The following is a 20,160-nucleotide window of genomic DNA, read 5'->3' as shown; positions in this document are numbered from 1 at the left end:
GAAGTGGGCTTCTTGACAGACATGGAGAAGTGCCAGGAATGGTTGGTTTCCAGGAAAAGGTGATGCATGCTTTGCGTTGGCTCCTGATGGGGGAAGGACTCGTGTGGTCTCTGTTGGGTCCGTCTGAGTCAGAGCTCCAGGGTCTTGCTGGGAGCTCAGCCTTCATCCATTCGTTCATTCACCCAGTACTACTTCCTGTGTGCCTTTGACGTGCCGTGCTGTGTCACTGCAGAGACGGAGATGAGGTGCTCACAGGAGGTTGGAGAGACAGACATGGGATTGGGGGAGGCCCCCGCGGGGGGGTGGCTGATCTCAGTATAGTGGGAACCAGGGAGATGGGCCCCAAAACCCTTCCTGAGGGGTCGACCAAGATTCCTCAAGGAGAGCGTAGGGAGAAGAAGAAAAGGGTGATGGACTATCCATATCTGGAGGGCAAAAAGCCACAATCCTAGGGGGCCAGCTCCTTCCCTTCCTGTCTTCATCATACCCCGTGGCCCACCTCTAAGACTCTAAACCTACGGACCTCATTGAATCCTCTTTTGATAAGATAATAAATCCTTTCCTCTAGATTAGGGGTCTGCAAACTGTGGCCCCCCCATCCAGTTCTGGCCCGCCACCTTTGGCTCTAGGTCATTCCCCCATCAAGCATGGTTTCTTACCCTTGGCACTATGGACATTTTGGGCTGAGTAACTCTTAGCTATGGGGCCATCCTGTACAGGGTAGGATGTCTTGTAATATCCCCAGCCCTGAAGCAAGTAACACCCCCCACACACCCGCCAGTTGTAACAACCAAGAAGCAACTCCATACATTGCCAAATGTCCCCTGGGGGGCAAAATCATCCTGGTTGGGAACCACTACTTCAAAGCAAAATTTTTGCCTCATTGTATTCCTTGGTGAGTTATTAATACAATACCAAGAAAAAAAATTATGTTTTGTGAGGCGGAGTAAAATTCGATCGGCTTTAACCCAATGCATGAGTTATGGGTGAATGCCAGAAGGCACAGGGCTATGTTTCACATCCGTGCTGTTGACCTTGGCTTGTTCCTTAACTCACAAATCAAAAAAGAAAAAGATCTCCTGTATGCCAGGGTTCTGTAATTAAATTATCCACATGAAAAACAACTCCAAGCACAAAATAACCTTTCTTCAGGAACTCTTTAGTCATGTCTCAGGGTCATAAAGGTGATGGGAAGGCTTCCCAAATTCACTAATTGTGCAGGGAGGATACAGAAACCTTGATGCAAACAATCAGAGGACCCTAGAACACGCTGGAATAAGAGTAGATGTTCTTCCTTAGTAGACATTTCCATGGGAGCATTGTGGGGACTGTCCATGTAGATCGTTTCATAGAATTCTCGCCGAACCCCATTGGATGGTCCTGTTATGTCAGTTCACACACCACTAGGAAGGCAGGCTCAGAGAGGTAAAGCAGTTAGGCCAAGGTCACACCGCTGGTGAGCTGTGCACTGGGATTTACGCTCCAGGTCTGTCTGACTCTGCTTTTCAGTGCTGTGTGTGGCTAACCCCTTCAGCCCATTCAATTCACAGGTGGAGTAACTGAGGCCACCCGAGAAAGCAGAACATAGATCTTGATACCACTTCTCTTTTCCATAGCACTTTACAGGTTCTGAATGACTTTCATGTTCTTTTTCTAATTTTATTCTCTCAAAAACCCTAAAGGTCATCAGGGCCAGTGTTGCTGGTTCCATTTTGCAGATTTGGAAACTGACTGTGACCAGACAGGCAGGCCACAGGCACACTGCTCTCTGGAAAACCAGAAAAGGGCGAGTTGGGAGGATAACTCACATTCACTGGATGAACGTTCTCGAAGGCCTCCACAGTGCCAGCACTGTACTGCGGGTGCTGGGGAGGACCCAGGAGAGGATGTGCCAGCCTGGCCTGTACCCATGGAGGTGTGGGCATGTGGACAGACACGTGTCCACCCCGAGCTCACCGAGGCTGTGCTTGTGTGTGCTCCTTGGGATGTGACCCAGCACCCTGTGAAGACACCAGCCAAGCCAGGCGTGAGCGTTGGGAACAGAAGCCTCTGAAGGGGCTGCTAAATTCAACATGGAGCTCCCCCTTTTTTTCAAAGCTCTCTCACACCCTTTATTTTATTTGCATCTTTCTGTTCCCCACTGGAATCCAGAAAAATCAGATCTTATTACAGATAAGACCCGAGGCAAGTAAGACCTGAGAAACATGATGGTTAGTGAGAGGGTTTTAATGAATGGGTGAATGAATGAATGAGCAGGGTGCTCTGGCCTGGCTGTTCTGACCACTAACTGGAGACACTTCCCACTCACATGCTGTGGAAGTGAGCGTGTAGCACAGACTGCTGTTAACACATGCCCACACCACAGTGAGATAAACAGGACTGAAGTTTATTTAATGCTCATGTACCAGTGCAAGCTGGCCTGACACCTCCTCTGCGAGGCCCTCAGGGACATGGGCTCCTTCTGTCTTGTTGCTCTACCATCCTCAGGGTTTTTCTCTATCCACAGGCTCCTCCCCCATAAGGGTATGAGCTGGAAGTTGAACATGTCACTTCCCCTTCAAATCCCATTAGCCAGAACTTGGTTATGTGGCTGCACCTAGCTGCAAGGGAAGCTAGGAAATATAGTCTTTATTGTGGGTGGCCATGTCCCAGCTAAAAGTCAGGAGAGATGTTACTGTGAAAAGAAACAGAGACTGGAGGGGAAACAGTCTGTAGTCTTGGGCACTCATACCAGGCTAGAACAAGACTGAGCAGGCAAAGAACACAGGCCATGCTTGGTTGCTTGTACATGACTCCAAATCACAATTCCTGGCACGGCCATTGGCTTTAGACTGGGAGGGTCCTGAGGGCAGGGACCAGCTCTGACTCACTTCCTTTGTCTCCCTGCATGCTGGGCCCCATGCCAGTGCCCACTCATAATGGCTACCACCTATCACGTACTTGTGTTGTGCCAGCCACTCTCCTGGGCACCCCCGTGGGGCCAGGATTTGGATGAGGTGAGTGAGATGCTCGCCTTAGGTGCAACACAGAAGGGGATGCCAAAAAAACTCAGGAATCAAGATAAATTTATATATATATATATATAATATATCATATGTGTGTGCATGTATTCACAGTTTTTTAAAACAATTCAGTGGTTTTTAGTATATTTGCAAGATTATGCAATCAAAACTACTCTAATTCCAGAACATTTTTTATCACCCCACAAAAGAAACTCTGTACCCATTAGCAGTCACCTCCATTCTTTCCTCCCCCCCAGTTCCTGGCAACCACTAATCTCCTTTCCTGTTTCTCTGTGAATTTGCTTAATCTGACATTATCTATAAATAGAATCATATAATATGTACAATGTGTAGTCTTTTGTGACTGGCTTCTTTCACTTAGGATAATGTTTTCAAGGTTCATCACCATCACGGCATGCATCGGTGCTCTGTTCCTTTTTATTACCACATAGGGTTCTGCTGCGTGGGTGTGCCACATTTTGTGCATCCATTCACCAGTTGGTAAATATGTGGGCTGTTTCCACTCTGGCTGTTATGAACTATGCTGTTATAAACATTTGCATACAAGTCTTTGTGTGAAAATATGTTTTGATTTCTCTTGGGTCTATAACTAGGAGTGACACTTTTGGGTCATATGGCAGGAAAAGTAATATTTTAGTGCAATATTTTGAAAAATAAAAATTAATGCAAAAAGTCCACAATGAACAAAACATCAACATTTTAAGGAAAGATAGGCTGGTGTCTGTTTTATAACCCTGCGTTATTGTGCGACAAGAACACTCATATCCAATAAGCCCAGGGTTTCTGGTCCCATGAGAGTTTATGCAGGTTGACCATGGTATGCAAACAGATTAGCAACACAGGACTTTATATATGGTCATGTTTTTTATTATAGAGCATTCATTAACTTTTCTCACTTGGTTCAAAATCTGGGAGGGTATTTTGATCAATATCTATAGGTGCAGACATTTGTCATTTTGCCTTAGTCCTCAATTTGGCTTGACAGGGTGCTGACCACTGTGTCATGTTTTTTTCATTTAACCCTCAAACATCCGTGGGCACCTCATTCTTCAACCTCTCTGGCAAAATTATAGGAGGGAAGGAGCTGCCCACGGTCCACAGCTAGTGAGTGGTAGAGTTGTGATTTGAACACAGGCCTGAGGCCAGAGGTCCGACCTTTAACTCTGCACCTCTCAGGCGTTCAGAATGTGGTTGGCCGAGGGAGAGTCACTTAAACTCTCCAGTCTTTTCTTAAGTAAGGTGAGCGGAACAACACTTACATTATGGAATTGTCATAAGGAACAGATGTGAACGTGCGTAGTTAACTATGGAGTGTGCTTTCCTACCCTGGAAGTGCTCACCCTGAGCCACATTCTGAGGCAATGGGGTGAAACATCCTTGTGTGTGCTGTAGGAACTTGCCAGTCACGTGTCTTCATGTCCCCCAATGAAGCCACATGTGAAAAAATTATTTTAGAGCTAGGGGTTGGAAAAACAATTTGGTTCCCCCAAGAAACTGTTTTTTTTTTTTTTTTCTTCTCACCGACAATTAGAAAAATGCTAACTCATCATGTTTTCTTCTTTACTTTGGCCACCAGGAAACTCGAAGCCAAATTTGTAGCTCTAAAGGAGCAGTTTTGTAGGTTGTTTCTTATTTGTGCTTAATATTTCTTGTGATATTTAAATTTTTTAGAATTTACTGCTTATTAGGTATACTCCCCAATGGTCACCTAAATCCTTTGTAAAACATGTCAGATAGAAATACACTTTTGAAAGAACTGTAAATTGTTTGGCATGTGTTTGGGCTGATTATTAATCTCATCCAAGTCACAAAAAGCAGCAGCACTGATATTGATCTTCCTGGAGCCACAGCCTGACATGGTAACTTCCAGATGACTCTGGAGACCTTTGCCTGAGCCCTGGACTCCCTTTCTTTAGAGGAAGTAGGAAGGTGTGTTCAGGACCCAGCATGGCCATCCGCTGTGCAAAGCTGTCAGTCTAGCTTCACCTCTACGCTGCACTCGCAGAGCCTTACGTGGATGCCGATGACAGCTTCCAGAGGGTTCTGTCCCTGTCAGAATTCCTCCCTGCAGCTCCAGCTTTGGTTTTGCGTTGTCAAACGGGCAGTCTTCAGCTAGAGGTTACCATGTCAGGGTGTGGCCCCAGAAGGATCCATACCAGTGCTGCTGCCCTTTGTGTCTTGGGTGAGATTAGTAATCAGCCCACACGCATGCCTGGAGCCAAACTGGGGAGGCACCTTTTGGGCCCACTTTCTGTCCCCTTTCCTTCTCGGGGTGCCCTCCACCTGCCTTGCGCGGCATCTGTTGCTGTCAGGTTCTCTGAGCCCTGTGAATGTCTCCCACAAAGGCAGTGGTGATGAGTTGTTCCTTCAGGGGTATTTACCTTTTAAAAGAAACTCTTAGGAAAGGGCACTGCTTAACCCAAAGGAGTGAAGGTTGAATGGGGAAATTTTAGGCCTTGTAGGATCTGATTAGGGAGGGGTTTCTTATTGTAGTATGTGATTGGGGAAGGAGATGTGTGGTTAATGGGGCCAGGGAACCTTCCCAGAAGACATCAATTTGGGGCAGACAGTTGCTTCTGGGTGGGTCCTTGAATCAGTGTGATGTGAACTTGATTGTCAAGCAAGCAGCAAGGGGCATGGTCATGGGAGGAGCTGGGAAAGGGGAAGGAGTCAAGGTCTTGCTCTTTCTCACTTCCTTCCTCCTAAACCTGGACCGTGCCTCAGGCCTCCCCGAGGAGGCTAATCCCAGGGTCCTCCCTGGCCTGAGAGTCGCAAGAAAGCAAGAACATTCCTCTTCCAGGGGTGACCACCCACACCCAGCCATCCACGGCCCCTCACTCACTGCCTCTGCCTCCTTCCTCCTCGCAGGGAAGCCCTACGGGGCAGACGACTTCCTGCCCGTGCTCATGTATGTGCTGGCCCGCAGCAACCTCGCCGAGATGCTCCTCAACGTGGAGTACATGATGGAGCTCATGGACCCTGCCCTGCAGCTAGGGGAGGGTGAGTCACCTCTGGGCCATGCAGGCCCATCACACACCCCCAACCCAGCCATGCCAGGACCACTCTGGGCGGCCCAACAAGCACCTCCTGGGTGCCAGATTCCAGCTGAGCCCTGGGGACAGGCAAGTGAATGTGAATCCCCCATAGGCCCTGTCCTGGGGGAGCTCACAGAATAGGAGGGGAGATGAGCCAATGAAGAGACGTGTTACTGGTGCTTGACAAGTGCGGGAAAAGTGGGAAGCCTTGGGGAAATGGGAGCATGTAACTCAGACTGCGCAGTCAGGGAAGGCTTCCTGGAAGAGGTGACACCTGAGCTGAGCATTGAAGGATGAATAGGAGCCAGTCAGATAAAGGGAGGAAAAGGGCATTCTTTGTAGAGGGGATAGCAGGAGCTGGTAGTGTAAAAGATGAGGCTAAAGCAGTGGGCAGTGCCCACGGTGAGGACCGTGAAAGGGAGTTATGGTGAGTTCTTAGACAGGGGTGGCCCCCAAGGACTCTTGGCCCCCTGCTCATCCAGCCCTGGGTCAGGGCCTCTGTCAGTGGGAGGAGGTTAGTGACGTGGATAAGGGGCCCACGCTCCCCAATCGAATGAAGGCAGAAGCGTGGTTCACTCCACCTACCCTCAGTTTTCCTTCCCCATTTCTCCTTCCCCACTTCCTCCTGCCCACTTAGCCACAGCCATCCCTCCACCAAGAATCTCTTGGGGTGCAGCCAGCCCAGATAATGGCTCCGAGGGAGTCCCAACTTGTACTGAGACATCAGCCTTGAAAGATGGAGTCAGACTCCCAGGCCCAAGCATCCCCTTTGGGCTTTCTGGCTTTTGAGATTAGCTGACTCTCTTTACATCTGTTTTCAGTTTTTGCATGTACCAGTCTCTGTCTAGGGTGATAGTTTGACTGGATGGTTCTGTGAGTTGTTGACAGCTCAGAGGAGCATGTTAAAGCCATGAAGTTTGCTGTCATATATAACTTTGGCTTGTGGTTCTGGGACCTCTGGAGCTATTTTTTTTTTTTTTTTCTCTCTCTCTCTTTAATTAAAAATTTCCTGTAGTTGGGCCAGCCCATGGCTCCCTTGGGAGAGTGTGGTGCTGATAACACCAAGGCCACGGGTTCGGATCCCTATATAGGGATGGCTGGTTAGCTCACTTGAGAGAGTGTGGTGCTGACAACACCAAGTTAAGGGTTAAGATCCCCTTACCAGTCGTCTTTATATAGGGAAAAAAAAAATTTTTTTTTCTTCAGTTCAAGCAACTTGTCTTCCAGGAGGTCCAGGAATTCAGGAGAAGCCAAGCTTTCTTTAGCAGTGATTACCTACTTCTTAGAGCATCCATTCATCCATCCATCCATCCAACCATCCATGCATCCATCCATCCATCCGTTCATCCATCCATCCACCCACCCATCCATCCATCCATCCGTTCATCCATCCATCCACCTATTCATCTATCCATCCATCCATCCACCCATCCATCCACCCATCCATCCATTCATCTACCCATCCATCCGTCCATCCATCCATCCATTCATCCGTCCATCCACCTATTCATCCATCCATCCATCCATCCACCCATCCATCCACCCATCCATCCATTCATCTACCCATCCATCCGTCCATCCATCCATCCATTCATCCGTCCATCCACCTATTCATCCATCCATCCACTCACCCACCCATCCATCCATCCACCCATCCATCCATTCATCTACCCATCCATCCGTCCATCCATCCATCCATTCATCCATCCATCCACCTATTCATCCATCCATCCATCCACCCACCCATCCATCCATTCATCTACCCATCCATCCGTTCATCCATCCATCCATTCATCCGTCCATCCACCTATTCATCCATCCATCCACTCACCCACCCATCCATCCACCCATCCATCCATTCATCTACCCATCCATCCGTCCATCCATCCATCCATTCATCCGTCCATCCACCTATTCATCCATCCATCCATCCATCCACCCATCCATCCACCCATCCATCCATTCATCTACCCATCCATCCGTCCATCCATCCATCCATTCATCCGTCCATCCACCTATTCATCCATCCATCCACTCACCCACCCATCCATCCACCCACCCATCCATAGCAGACATTTGGGCTACAGTACAGGGCAAGATGGGTGATGCTAGTAGCATCATGAGAATAAATGAATGGCCCATTCTGCACCCAACACTTTGGGGCTTCCACCTCCTCAGGCCTTCATGGTCTTCCTCTGTTTTCCCCAGCCCTGGGCATGCTCATGGAAGCACCAGAAGGCTGAAGAGGTGGGTAGAGTCCAGGCAACACTGCCGTGTCTCTCACAGGCCCAACCAGCATCAGGGGAAAGAACAGAAGCGAGTGAGAGACAGCGAGGGGCAGGGGGCTGTGAGCAGAAGTGGCTTCCTACCCCAAACTCTGAGCACCCGTTTCCTAGGACTAGCCCCTTAGAGGGACCCAGAGCTCTCAGCAGGAGTCTTCTCTGTGGTCTGGTGGCTGCCATACATGTAACCTCCAAAGATTAAAACTTCTACATGTCAAAAATTACCATAAATAGAATGAGATATTAACAATAAACCAAGAGAAAATGTTCCCACAAATTGGTACACCAAGAATTAATAGCCTTAATATAATAATAATAAAGCACTAAGACTATTAATCGGTATCTGGGCAAAGGCCGTTGACTCATTCATCCAGCGGACATTACTGAGCTTCTCCTTTGTGCCGGGTGACAGTAGATCCCTTTTCTCATGGAGTTTCATTCCAGTGGGGGGAGAGGGGGAGTCAGGTTAAACAAACAAGCACACGAGGTAACTTCACCTCTGATGAATGTTGAGAAGTGAAGTGGGCTGGTGGGTGGACAGACTGAGCAGAATGGGACTCAGGTGACCAAGGAAAGCCCCGAGCACAGAGCAGTTGGCACCTTCTCTTTACTTCTTTTCTGTTTTCCAAATTTTTCGCAGTGGGCATGTGCTGCTGATGTACCTGGGGAGAAATAATTTTGAAATCCTGCTGAAGGGATGATAACAGCCCCACAGGGTGGTGACATCTGAGACAGTATCCATGAAACTCCTTCGGGGGTTGGAGGGACGGAGCAAGTCCACGAGGCTCTGTGCAGATGGTCTGAGCACTGGCTCGCCCTCTGGCAGTGGTAGCCCACACCCGGCCACTGCGAGCCCTACTCCGGCCTCAGCCTGAATCCTTGCAGCCAAACAGGGCTTCAGGCCAGGCACCATGACTGAGCAGGGAAGGAAGGGACATGCCCTCTCCTGTGGACCTGCATCCCCTACCCCAGCCCTGCCATGGCCTCCTGGGAATCTTTCTTCCTGCTACCAGAAGTCTCCGAGGCTGGGGGAGGAAAGTTAAGGTCCTTCAGGCAGAACAGCTGGTCTATTCTGGGCTACTTAAGGTATTTTTGAGGCAAGTCAAAGTACAGATAAATACATGAAGGTCTTTAACAGTTCACAGATTCTGACCCAAGGTTGCCTGAGTACCCTGCAGCCTGCGCCTTCTCAGACTTGAGTAGCCGGAGACCCCGCCCCACCCAGGCTGCCAGTCCCTGAGCTTCCTGCTCCACAGAGCTCAGAGATGCTTGGCACGGGGCAGACCTTCCCAGGGTCCCCAGATTCTTGGGGACTTAAGTTGCTTGAACCTAAGAGGGCTAACCCAGGGTGCAGTAAAAAGAGCAGTTTGGAGGCTGGATTTGGGGCCCAGCTCTGCCTCTGAGTGGCTAGAGACCTTGCAGAAGTCGCTTCACCTCTCTGGCTTGGGAAAGTGAAGATGTTGGGTTATACTGGGAGTTTTTAATCTGTCTGGGTGCTCTAGCATTCTGCAGGGCTAGCTGGGTATTAGGCCATTTGGGCTGCTATGACAAAACACCATAAACTGGTTAACTTTTGAACCACAGACTTATTTCTCACAGCTGTGGAGTCTGGGAAGCCCAAGATCAAGGCACCAAAAGATTCGGTGTCTGGTGAAGGCCCTGCTTTCTGGTTCTTAGATGGCGCCTTCTTGCCATGTCCTCATGTCCTCGCATGATGGAAGGGGCGAGGCAGCTCTGAGATCTCTTTTACAAGGGCACTAATCCCATTCATGAAGGCTCCACCCCCAGACCTAATCACCTCCCAAAAGCTCCACCTCCTAATACCATCCCCTTGGGGTTAGGATTTTAACATGTGAATCTGGGAGGACACGCACATTCAGACCATAGCCCTGGGGGCAGGATGAGAGATGGATGTGGGCTCTGCCTTCATGTGCTTCATAGTTCAGTGTTCAACAAAAGGCCTGCAAGCAGGATTCCATGCTTTATGACCTTCACCTTTCAGTCTGTTCCATGTGCTGTAATTTAGCAAAGGACCAGTCACTAGGTCCCACTTTCTTTGCAGCAGGTGCATGGGGCAGGAGAGATCGGGGACTTCCTGTGAGCAGTAGGGAGGGCCTGAACGCCAGGTTGATGGGGCTCCAGTCTCTTTTCTGGCCTCTCTCCCCTGCTCCCACCACTCTAGGAAATCCTGGGGCAGTCAGGAGACCCAGGCAGCTGCTAGGCACCTGGCTGGAGCCAGCTCAAAATCCAAACTTCTCCCAGAAGTGCCCTTGTGGACCCTTTGCCCACTTCCCCTCCCCAAGCTGGATGACAGCTGGCCATGCTGGGCTAATAATCTTATCAGAGGCAATGGGTTTTTCCAATGGATGGACAACACACTTGTCCCAGAGAGATCTGGTTCCAAAACTCCCAGTGGGGTCGCCTGCCACCTAGTGGTGCCGGAAGGCACTGCATGGCCCCAAGCCAGAGGGAAGGTGGCTGGGAGAGTCACACCGGCTGTGAAAAAAACAGGTCTTGAGCAGGCAGGAGTGCGCTGGTAGGGCTTGGGGTCCCTCCCCCTTTGCCCAGGAAGGTGAGAAGCCTCCAGGGCACCTCCCAGAGGTTACATAGCCACCACGTGTCACTCACACATTACTAAGCCCTGTACTTTACATGGATTCATCTCATTTACTTTTCACCATGACATGGGATTTGCAGATGAGGAATCAGAGGCACAGAGAAGGTAGTAACTCACCCAAGATCACAGGGCTGCCTGCTACACGGCAAAGGCCTCGACCCCACTCTCTGACTCCAAAACTGAACGTTCTCAATCAGCACATTGCCCTCACCTCCTCCTGTACTAGCCAGGGAGACATGATCAATGACAAGAGATAGGACTGTCGAGGGCTGCCACGAAGAGGACATGGACTCTCAGGCAGCAAAGGCTGGAGGCACCAGGGCGGCTTCCTGGCCCACTCAAGCTTGAGCTTGTGTTTGACTAGAAAGGGAGACACGTGGGCCGGCTGGTTAGTTCAGTTGATTAGAGCACGTTGTTATAATACCAAGGTCAAGGGTTCAGATCCCCATACCGGCCTGCCACCCTCCCCCACCGTCCCCCGCCAAAAGGAGATACGTGAGTGGTTCAGTGGCTCTTCTTTGCTTAGGAACACCCCGCCAAGTTCCATGTTACCCTTGATATACTTTTTTTAAAAAAATGTCTCTTTCCTATACTACTGTGAAATGGCACGTGATCCTGTGGGACATAAACCCCTTTATCTTATCCCCCACCCACCCTGGCCAGAGTGTGAACCTTTCTCGTGTTAGTTGTAGAGTTTGTGGGGATGTGTGGGCTGCTTCATCCAATGTAATAGTTAGGAATGCTTTGAGCTGCAGATAACCCACAATGTAGCCAATAATGGTTTAAATCAGAGTAAGGGCTTGGTTTGTCTCTTGCATCAGGAAGTCCAGGGTAAGCAACTGAAAAGGATGGCAGTTTGCAGCCAACTGCCATCAAGGAATCATGGACCCAGCTCTGCCCATTTTTCACTAGCAAGTGAGCCTTTGCCTTTGTGTCTGTCACCTCTTATCTCAAGACATCTGCTGTGCCTCCAGGCTCACCTCTTTGTTCCAGGCAGAAGGAAGGGGATGAGCAAAAACTCAAAGGGATATTTCAACTGAGTCCGTCCTTTTCAAAAGCTTCTCCTGGAAGCCCCACCTGGAGTTTCCACTTACAGCTCAGGAGCCAGAACAGAGTCTCCTGCTCTCTCCCCCAGCTACCAGGGAGTCTGGGCAGTGAGCATTTTCGGTTAAGTGTTGCTTCCCCAAATAAAAGTGGAGTTCAGTTAGTTAGGGACAAGGGGAAGACAGGATTAGGGTGGGTCACTAGCAGAATCTGCCTCATGTCAAAAATCATTGTCCTGGTGCTTGAATGCCAGGAGGAAAGGCCTGTCAAGTGGTAGGAAAGTCCAAGGAAGCACCATGGAAGTGGGCAAGCTGGCGATCACAAAGAAGCAGAGTGCCCAGAGCCACCCTCCTTCTCTGGGGCCTGACCACTCGGTGACTTTCACCAAGTCACCCTCCCTCTCTGGAACTCGGTTTCTTTTCCGTAAAGTGAGGGGGTTCAATAAAGTTAGTACTTCTAAGACTTTTTAACCAAAGCTTCTAACAAGCTAAAGAGAATGCACTTGTAAGCATCCATGTAAAATAGTGTCTTTTATCTTAAAATTTCATGTAAATTTTGCAATCTGAAGTATCTCAAAGCTTAAATTACTTTAGGAAACATTAAGTATTAAGAATACGTGTGCATTAACTTAAGAAGGTAAAAAGAAATGGAGAAATGAATGATTCATATTTTTTACTTATATTTTTTAAAATTACTTAAAGATGTAATTGTATAATCATAACCAAAATTTCCTCGACATCTTTTTAAAGATTATGTTTCAGAACAGATAATACATTCACATGGCTCAGCAATTTACAGCATGTATATCATACACACACACAGTGAAAGGTCTCCTGCCCAACCTGTCTACCAGCCTCCCCTCTCTCCACCCCTCTCCTCCACTTTTCTGTTTCATGTATACCCTTTAAATTTTAAAGCTTTTTAAAACTCATTTTAAAATTAAAAACTCATTTAAAAACATCATTTTAAAAGTAAGTAAGAGTTTCGTCCCTAAGGGGAACCAATGAAAAGTTTTGAGCAGGGTCGACAGCTCAGGGCTGGGCTTTAGGAAGCTTGCTGAGGCTGTGGGCTGGGCGCACCGTTGAGCGCAGCCCAGAAGCAGGTGGCCGAGATGCAGGCTGTCCCAGGCAGCGGTGGCGGGCGGGGCGGGGGGGAACGTGGGCGGGGCTTTGGGTGTGGGCGGGGCTTGTCGGACGGGGCGTGGCTTGGGGGACGTGGGCCGGCAGGCCAAGCTTGGACCACTCCCTCCCTTTGCGGGTGGGCCGAGGCGGTCTTAGCTCAGCCTCCACATTCCCGCAGGTTCCTACTATCTGACCACCACCTACGGGGCCCTGGAGCACATCAAGAACTATGACAAGATCACGGTGACCCGGCAGCTGAGCGTGGAGGTGCAGGACTCCATCCACCGCTGGGAGCGCCGGCGCACGCTCAACAAGGCTCGGGCCTCCCGCTCCTCCGTGCAGGTGACGACTCCCGGGAGGGAGAGTGGGAGGGGGCGGCGGGAACATGCCGCAGACACCATGCCCGCTGCCTGCTGGCTCACGAGCAGTGACACCGACTGGCTGCTCTGCCTGGCCAGTCCTGCCCTCAGGGGAGCAGTGAGGCTCCCACACCAGAGGAAGGGACCCCAGCCTCTGTCTGCCAGCGTATGTCGCACTCTGTGCCCGGGACGTGGGTGGGCCTAGAAAAGTACCACCAGGCATCAGCGTTCCTGTTGGGCAGACAAGATGGATATAGTTGGAATGAGACATTTATCCATCATTTCTTGGCACCTACTGTGTCCTAGCGCCTTGCTGGGACTGGAGATGGGGAGAGAAGTCATCCTAGTGCATGCTTTTGGAGAGCCCATAAGCTGCTCTGCAGCTGTGCTCCTTGGTCCCTGGACACATGCAGCAATTGCCAAGGGTCTCCCTGCCCCTGGCCCGTCCCCTACAAATGCTGCTGCCACCCCTCCCCACACCTCTCTCTCTACAGACTGAGCATTCAAACCATCCGTGGCCAGACTCCTGCTTCCTCCTCCCTCCTGTCTCCACACACCCCCAGAATGCATCAAATCCAGCTACCCACAGCTTCCTGAACATGCTGAGCTCAGCTCCCTGGCTGCTCAGCCTCTGCCCACGCCAATCTATCTCCCCTTCAGGGGCTCTCACTGCCCATACTTTAAGATAACTTGGTTCTCCAGCAGCCCCTCCTCTGAGAATCCTTCCCTGATCCCCCCCAACCCCACGCCCCACTCCCCACAGGCTGGGTTAGATGCCCTCCTCTGTGCTTCCTGCTGCTGCTTGCCCCATTACTGTACGTATCACACCATATTGTAACCCTCTGTGAATAAGGCTGTCACCTCTGGCAGGGCAGGGCCCATGATTCACATCTCAGAGGCCCCAAGCCCAAGGCCTGGGACAAAGCAGGACTGGGGTGTATGGAGAAAGGAGGGAGTTAGGCCAGCAAGTCAAGGAGCAATCCAGAGCTGTAAATAGGTATGCAGACTCACTGGCAACCAGAGCACACCAGTCCTGAACCCCACCCCGGCTTTCAAGATGGCTTGTCTATAACAGGCAGAGCCCAGGCCTGGGAGGCAGAAGGCTCAAGTGCTGGACCTAGCTCTGTACTAGCTTGCTGTGTGACCCTGCACAATCCCTGCCCCTCTATGGGACTCAGTGTCCCTATCCACACAGGCCGACTGTAGACCCCATGAGCTCCGACTCCCCAGTATATGTTCTAGGCTGCCAAGTCCTTACATCAACAGCATCTTGGTAAATGCTTAATAACTGGCTCTTGGTCCTCCCAGTGGTGGGTGAGGAGCCATATCTGTTATTTAGGGAGGCCACCACCCTCGGTCCCCTCCCAGTACCTCCTCTGCACCCCACACCTTAAATCCCTTCCCTGGGGAGTGAAAGCCCAGAGTCCACAGTCAGCAGTAGGAGTAAAGGGACTTGGGAGATCTCATGGAGGATGAGAACACAGGCAGCCACAAAGATGTGAGGAGTAGACTGTGCTTTCTACCTCCTGGAAGAAGTGGGCGATCCCAGTGAAGCTGTGGACACAGAGCCTGGCACCTCCTGGGCACTCACCACCCTGCAGCCATAATGGTGGCCACTCTGCAGCGGTCATCATTACCACTCCGTCCACAAGGGGGCGCCCCCACACACACCGCTTCCCACCTGCTCTCCGGGTGCCTGGGGATAGGAGAGGCTGTTCCAGGCTCCAGGCTATCTTTATAGCTTCCTCACAACCATGACTAAGGACTGGTGTTATCTCCAGTTTACAGATGAGCAAGAGGAGGCGCAAAGAAGTCAGGGCCACGCAGTAACTGGGAGCAGATTCAAAGCTGGGCAGGTCATGGGACTCACGTGGGCTGTACCCTCCAGGGCAGATGGGGGGGGATGGTGGAGGGTGCTGTATGCCCGGCCCCACAGGCATCGCCTCACCTGTCCGCCTTGCTCAGACAGTGTCCCTCCACACCTGCCCTAAACCCTCTATCCTTGGCCCAGTTCCTCTCCCCACTTCCACCAAGCCTGCCTCCTCTCCCACCCCACTGCCCTGCCTCCTGCTCCTCTGAGCTCCAGAGACAATTCCAGCCCTAAGGAGCTAAACTCTTGTTCCACCTTCCTGAACTGTGGAGTGCTGGGGGTGGGCCAGCACCTCTGATTCTTATTTACTCTGCCCTGCGTGCCCAGCATTGCACCTGCTGTGCAGGGGGCCTCAGTAACAAGGGAGTGAGTGTATGAGTGAATGGCTGGTGAAGAGCCTGTGGACTGGCCACCAGGGGGCGCGATCACTCCTCGTTGCCAGGACGCAGAGACTGAATCACCCAGAGCGGTCATGCCAGTGAGAGGTGAGGCTCAGACAGGGAAGGCTCAGTGGCAGAGGAAGGAAGGGGACGCAGGTGCCGTGACTCCCAGCTTCACAGTCACGCCTGCGACCCTCTCTCCAGAGACAGGAGCCTGGGGCCCCGAGAAGGCAAAGGACCAGTCCAAGCCCACGCGGCTCCTCGCCGCTGGCCCAAGCTCCCTGCGTTGGGGTTGGGGAGAGACAGGACGCCCGCTTGGCCCCGCTGGTGACCGCGAGCCCGCCCCGTCTCACCCTGCAGGACTTCATCTGCGTGTCGTACCTGGAGCCCGAGCAGCAGTCGCGGACGCTGGCGTCGCGGGCTGACACGTCGGCCCAGGCGCTGTGCGCCCAGTGCGCCGAGAAGTTCGAGGTGGCGCAGCCCGGGGACCACCGGCTCTTCGTGCTGGTGGACGGGCGCTGCTTCCAGCTGGCAGACGACGCGCTGCCCCACCGCCTCAAGGGCTACCTGCTGCGAAGCGAGCCCAAGCGCGACTTCCACTTCGTGTACCGGCCCCTGGATGGCGGCGGGGGCAGCGGGAGCCCCCCCTACCTGGTCGTGCGGGAGCCCAACTTCCTGTGAGGCCGGCCGCTGCAGCTCCTGATGGCACTTTTCCTGAGACCGGCTGGGGACAGAAGAGCGGGCGGGCGGGGCTCACTCCTGACCCCCCACACTCACACTCATACATGCATGCGACCTACATCTGCCCACACGTCACACGTGCATGCCACCCAGTGAGCATGCCAAAACCAACGTCACAGGATAATTGTGGAGAGAGCCCGAAGCAGCGGCCAGGGCATTTGCTGAGAAGAGTCATAGTGCTAGAGACCATGTTCTTCATTAGACAGGAAGGGAAGCTGAGGCTCTGAGAGGGCAGAGGCTCTCCAGCCAACTGCAGCAAATGAGCCTGCCCCCGGTTCACCCCTCAGGTCATTCCCTCCCTGCCTCCCCCTGCCCACTCCATCTTCCATCTTTCCAGGGGAGGGCCTGAGCTTGGTTTCCCCAGGACAGGCCCAGGAAGGGGTGCCTGGCTGCACCTGTTCCCCGTGCCCCTCAGGATGGAGCTGGGATCATCTCAGCAGCATCTCCCAGGGTGTATGTTAGGAGACAGGCCCCCACCCCTGCACGGGAGCCTGCCCTCAGCTACCAGCCCCCACAGTCCCCCCAGCGCCTGCGCCCTGCCAGAAGCAGCCAGACATCGCCAGGACCACCTGGTGAGGCCTGCTCCCTGGATATATGGACAGGCCCGGCCTCTGCCACAGGGGGAACTGATGGGCCCTTTCCCTGGTGGACACAGCTAGGGCTGTGGCAATTGATGGAGGCCCTGTGTAGGGAAGAGTTTAATAAAAGCCCTTTTGAAAATGGCACCTACTTTTCTTAGGGGCTGGAGCTCTGCTTAGCCAGCCCAGTCCCCCCATTCTTCCCTGGTGGGGTTCAGAAGACCCCCTCCTTGCTCCCACTCTGAGGCTAGGAGTGGCCAGGGAGCCTCGTTGAGCCCCCTGGGGCAACCTGGAGCTCCTGTCATCAGATGCCTCTGCCCCAGGGAGGTGTGACTGGCAAACAGGGACCTGATCTAGGGCCAGGAGACGGCATAATGCGACCCGAGCTTTGAGGTGCCTGGTGCTGGTTGGCAACTCTCCTGCATTGTTTTATTTAATCCATGCAACAGCCTCTTGAGGGACACATTTATGGACGAGGACACAAGACTCAAAGAAAGGAGGTTTCTTCACCTGCTCAGGCTGCCATGCGAAGTACCACAGACTGTGGTTGAAACGAGGAATTTGTTTTTTCACAATCTGGAGGCCGGAAGTCTGTGATCAAGCTGTTGGCAGAGCTGGTTTCTCCTGCGGCCTCTCAGCTGCCAGGTGGTTGCCTTCTCTCCGTGTCCTCCCATGGCCTTTTCTCTGTGTGCATGCAACCCTGGGGTCTCTCTTATAAGGACACCAGTCATATTGGATTAGGGCCCACCCTAATGACCTCATTTAACCTTAACCACCTCTTTAAAGGCCCTACCTCCAAATGCAATCACATGCTAAGGTGATTAGGTGCGGGTTGGGGCTGCAGCCTGTTAGAGGCTGTATTAGTCCGTTTTCTCATGTTCATAACCATACCTGAAACCAGGTAATTTATAAGAAAATGAGATTTATTTCTTACAGTTTTGGATGCTGGGAAGTCCACGGTCCAGGGGGCACATTTGGTGAGAGCCTTCTTGGTGGGGACTCTCTACAGAGTCCTGTGGCAACTCGAGGTGTTGCATGACAAGAATTGCCTGAGTGGTCACATGCTCGCTTGCTCTCCTTATAAAGCCACTAGTTCACACCTGTGATAAGCCATTAAACCATTAGCCCATTACTCCATGAATGCGTTAATCCATTCATAAGGGCCTAGTCCTCACGATCCAGTCTCCTAAAGGCCCTGCCTTTCAAAACTGACACATTGGAAATCAAGCTCCCACATGACCTTTGTAGGGGCCATTCAATGCATATCAGAGGCCAAAATGAGGACTGAATTCAGGGTTGACTGACCCCAAATCTGGGGCTCTCTGTCCTGCCCCTACACAGCAGCCCAAGTGACCTGTTTGAAGAAAACCGAAGTCGGATAAATCTTGCCTGTCGGATCCCAGCTCTCGGTGACCCTGGAGGCAGCCGGCCGTGGTAAGCATCTCAGGCCTGGCCGGACCCCGGGCCCAGGATGCAACTCTTGGGCCCTGGTTTCTCCACAGCCCTGAGTGAGGGGTCAGGAGTCCAGAGCCATGCATGTGTGACCAAGCGTAACAGAGCCGCAGGCCACAATGTGTGGCAGCGGCTCGTCTGTCTCGTCTCTGGCATTTGTCCCTCACGCCCTGGCTGGCTGGCTCTGTCCTCCCTCTGCTTTCACTGCCTTGAGGCTGCAGCTGGGCCAGCAGTGCTGGAAGAAGCCCCCAGGGTTTCTTCAGGAACCAGACTTGCCCTGGCCCTGCTGTGTCTCCATCTCCAAGGGTTGCTGTGACAGCTGGGCACAATGTCCTGCCCATCTTGAAAAGTCCCAAACTGGCCCCAGATGCCATGCCTGGGGTGGCCCCACAACACCTTAATGGGGTATATCTCATTCACCCTAGTTGTGAACAAGCCTCTGCCAGGGGCACAGGCCTGCAGGTGAGGTGGACAGAGAGGAACAGAGGCCCTGGCGGGGAGGGGCAGGGAGACGAGGGGAGGGTCCCCATCTTCCCTCCCACTCTCACAGATGAGCCTGCCCTCTGCTCAGCACGACCTGCCCAAGGCCATCTGGAAAGCCTGGAGCACATTTGCAGTGTGGTTGCTGTGGACACACTCAGTTGGCTGGAATCCAAGTTCGGGGCTGCCTGCTGCTTGGCAGGGTCATCCGGGGTGGGGAAAGGGGAAGCAGCTGAGGCAGGAAGCAGACCCTCTGCAGGAAGGTCCCATGGAGCAGGGCTTTGGGGAGAAAAGAGCTGACTTACAGTGGTGGTTTCCGGTCTTCCCCAGCTGTCATGCTACTTGCTGGGAAACACTGGCATGGGAGGAAAGCCTTCCAGAAACTGCCTCTTTGCAGTACATGCAGCCCTAAGCCAAAAAGGAACTCTAAAATCTGTTTGGCTTCAAGGTCAGAAAACCCACTCAGCAGTATGGTGGGAAGAACTTGAACTAGGGGTCAGGAGACCTGGGCTCCAGGCCAGCTGCAAGCCCTCAGCAAGTCTCTTAATAGCTTTGTGCCTCGGTTTCCCCACTCTTAAAATGAGAGTGCTTATTATACTCTGATTTCCCAGGCTTGTGGCAGGCATCACCCATGTTCCTGTGTGGTGGCAGGCAGAGGAAGTCTCAGACCTTTTTGAAAAGGTAAATAAATTCAGGGCTAGCGCATCTGGTCACAGAGGTTGTTCACTGCCAAGACTGCACAGCTGCAGGGACAAGTAGGACTGAAATCCAATCTGTGCATCACTTGTCAGGGCCTATATGCTGTCATGGGACTGTGTCCACCCAGAGGAAGAGATGCCTTTCCAAATCTATATGGAGGAATTATATGGTCTATAGTGAGTATGGGTGAACTCAGATCTGGGAGTGGCTGAGCCTCGAAGCTATTTTCAGTGCAAAGTGACCAGCACGATGACAGCAATAGGAAGAGTATGTTATGGGGGCCTGGGCAAGTGGTGGGCTTGGAACCCACCCGGAGGAAGCAAAGCGGGCTTCCTGGAGACAGAGATGCCCGAGCTGGGTCTCGAAGGGTAAGGAGGTGGCCAAGAGAAGAAGGGAGCAGAAGAAGCCCTGCAAGAATACTGGGAGCCCATTCTCCATGGGTCTCCTGCATTTCTACATGTCTGGCTGTTACCAGCAAC

The 20,160-nt window shown here is 52.1% G+C and overlaps 1 protein-coding gene across 1 annotated transcript in view; it reads left to right on the top strand.

Annotated features, from left to right (window-relative positions):
- The window catches only part of RIN3 (Ras and Rab interactor 3), a 136,374-nt gene extending 119,394 nt beyond the window's left edge, over nt 1-16,980 (top strand). Inside the window, exons 8-10 of the mRNA XM_063091435.1 lie at nt 5,892-6,023; nt 13,301-13,464; nt 16,092-16,980. Coding sequence (XP_062947505.1) covers nt 5,892-6,023; nt 13,301-13,464; nt 16,092-16,412 — 617 coding nt within the window. The 3' untranslated portion in view covers nt 16,413-16,980. The remainder of the gene's footprint in view (nt 1-5,891; nt 6,024-13,300; nt 13,465-16,091) is intronic.
- The last annotated feature ends 3,180 nt before the right edge of the window (nt 16,981-20,160 follow it).

The sequence above is a fragment of the Cynocephalus volans genome, chromosome 3, assembly GCF_027409185.1.
Source record: "Cynocephalus volans isolate mCynVol1 chromosome 3, mCynVol1.pri, whole genome shotgun sequence".
NCBI classification, from domain to species: domain Eukaryota; kingdom Metazoa; phylum Chordata; class Mammalia; order Dermoptera; family Cynocephalidae; genus Cynocephalus; species Cynocephalus volans.
The sequence above is the reverse complement of the archived record's forward strand: the minus strand, read 5'-3'. Positions and strand labels throughout refer to the sequence as shown.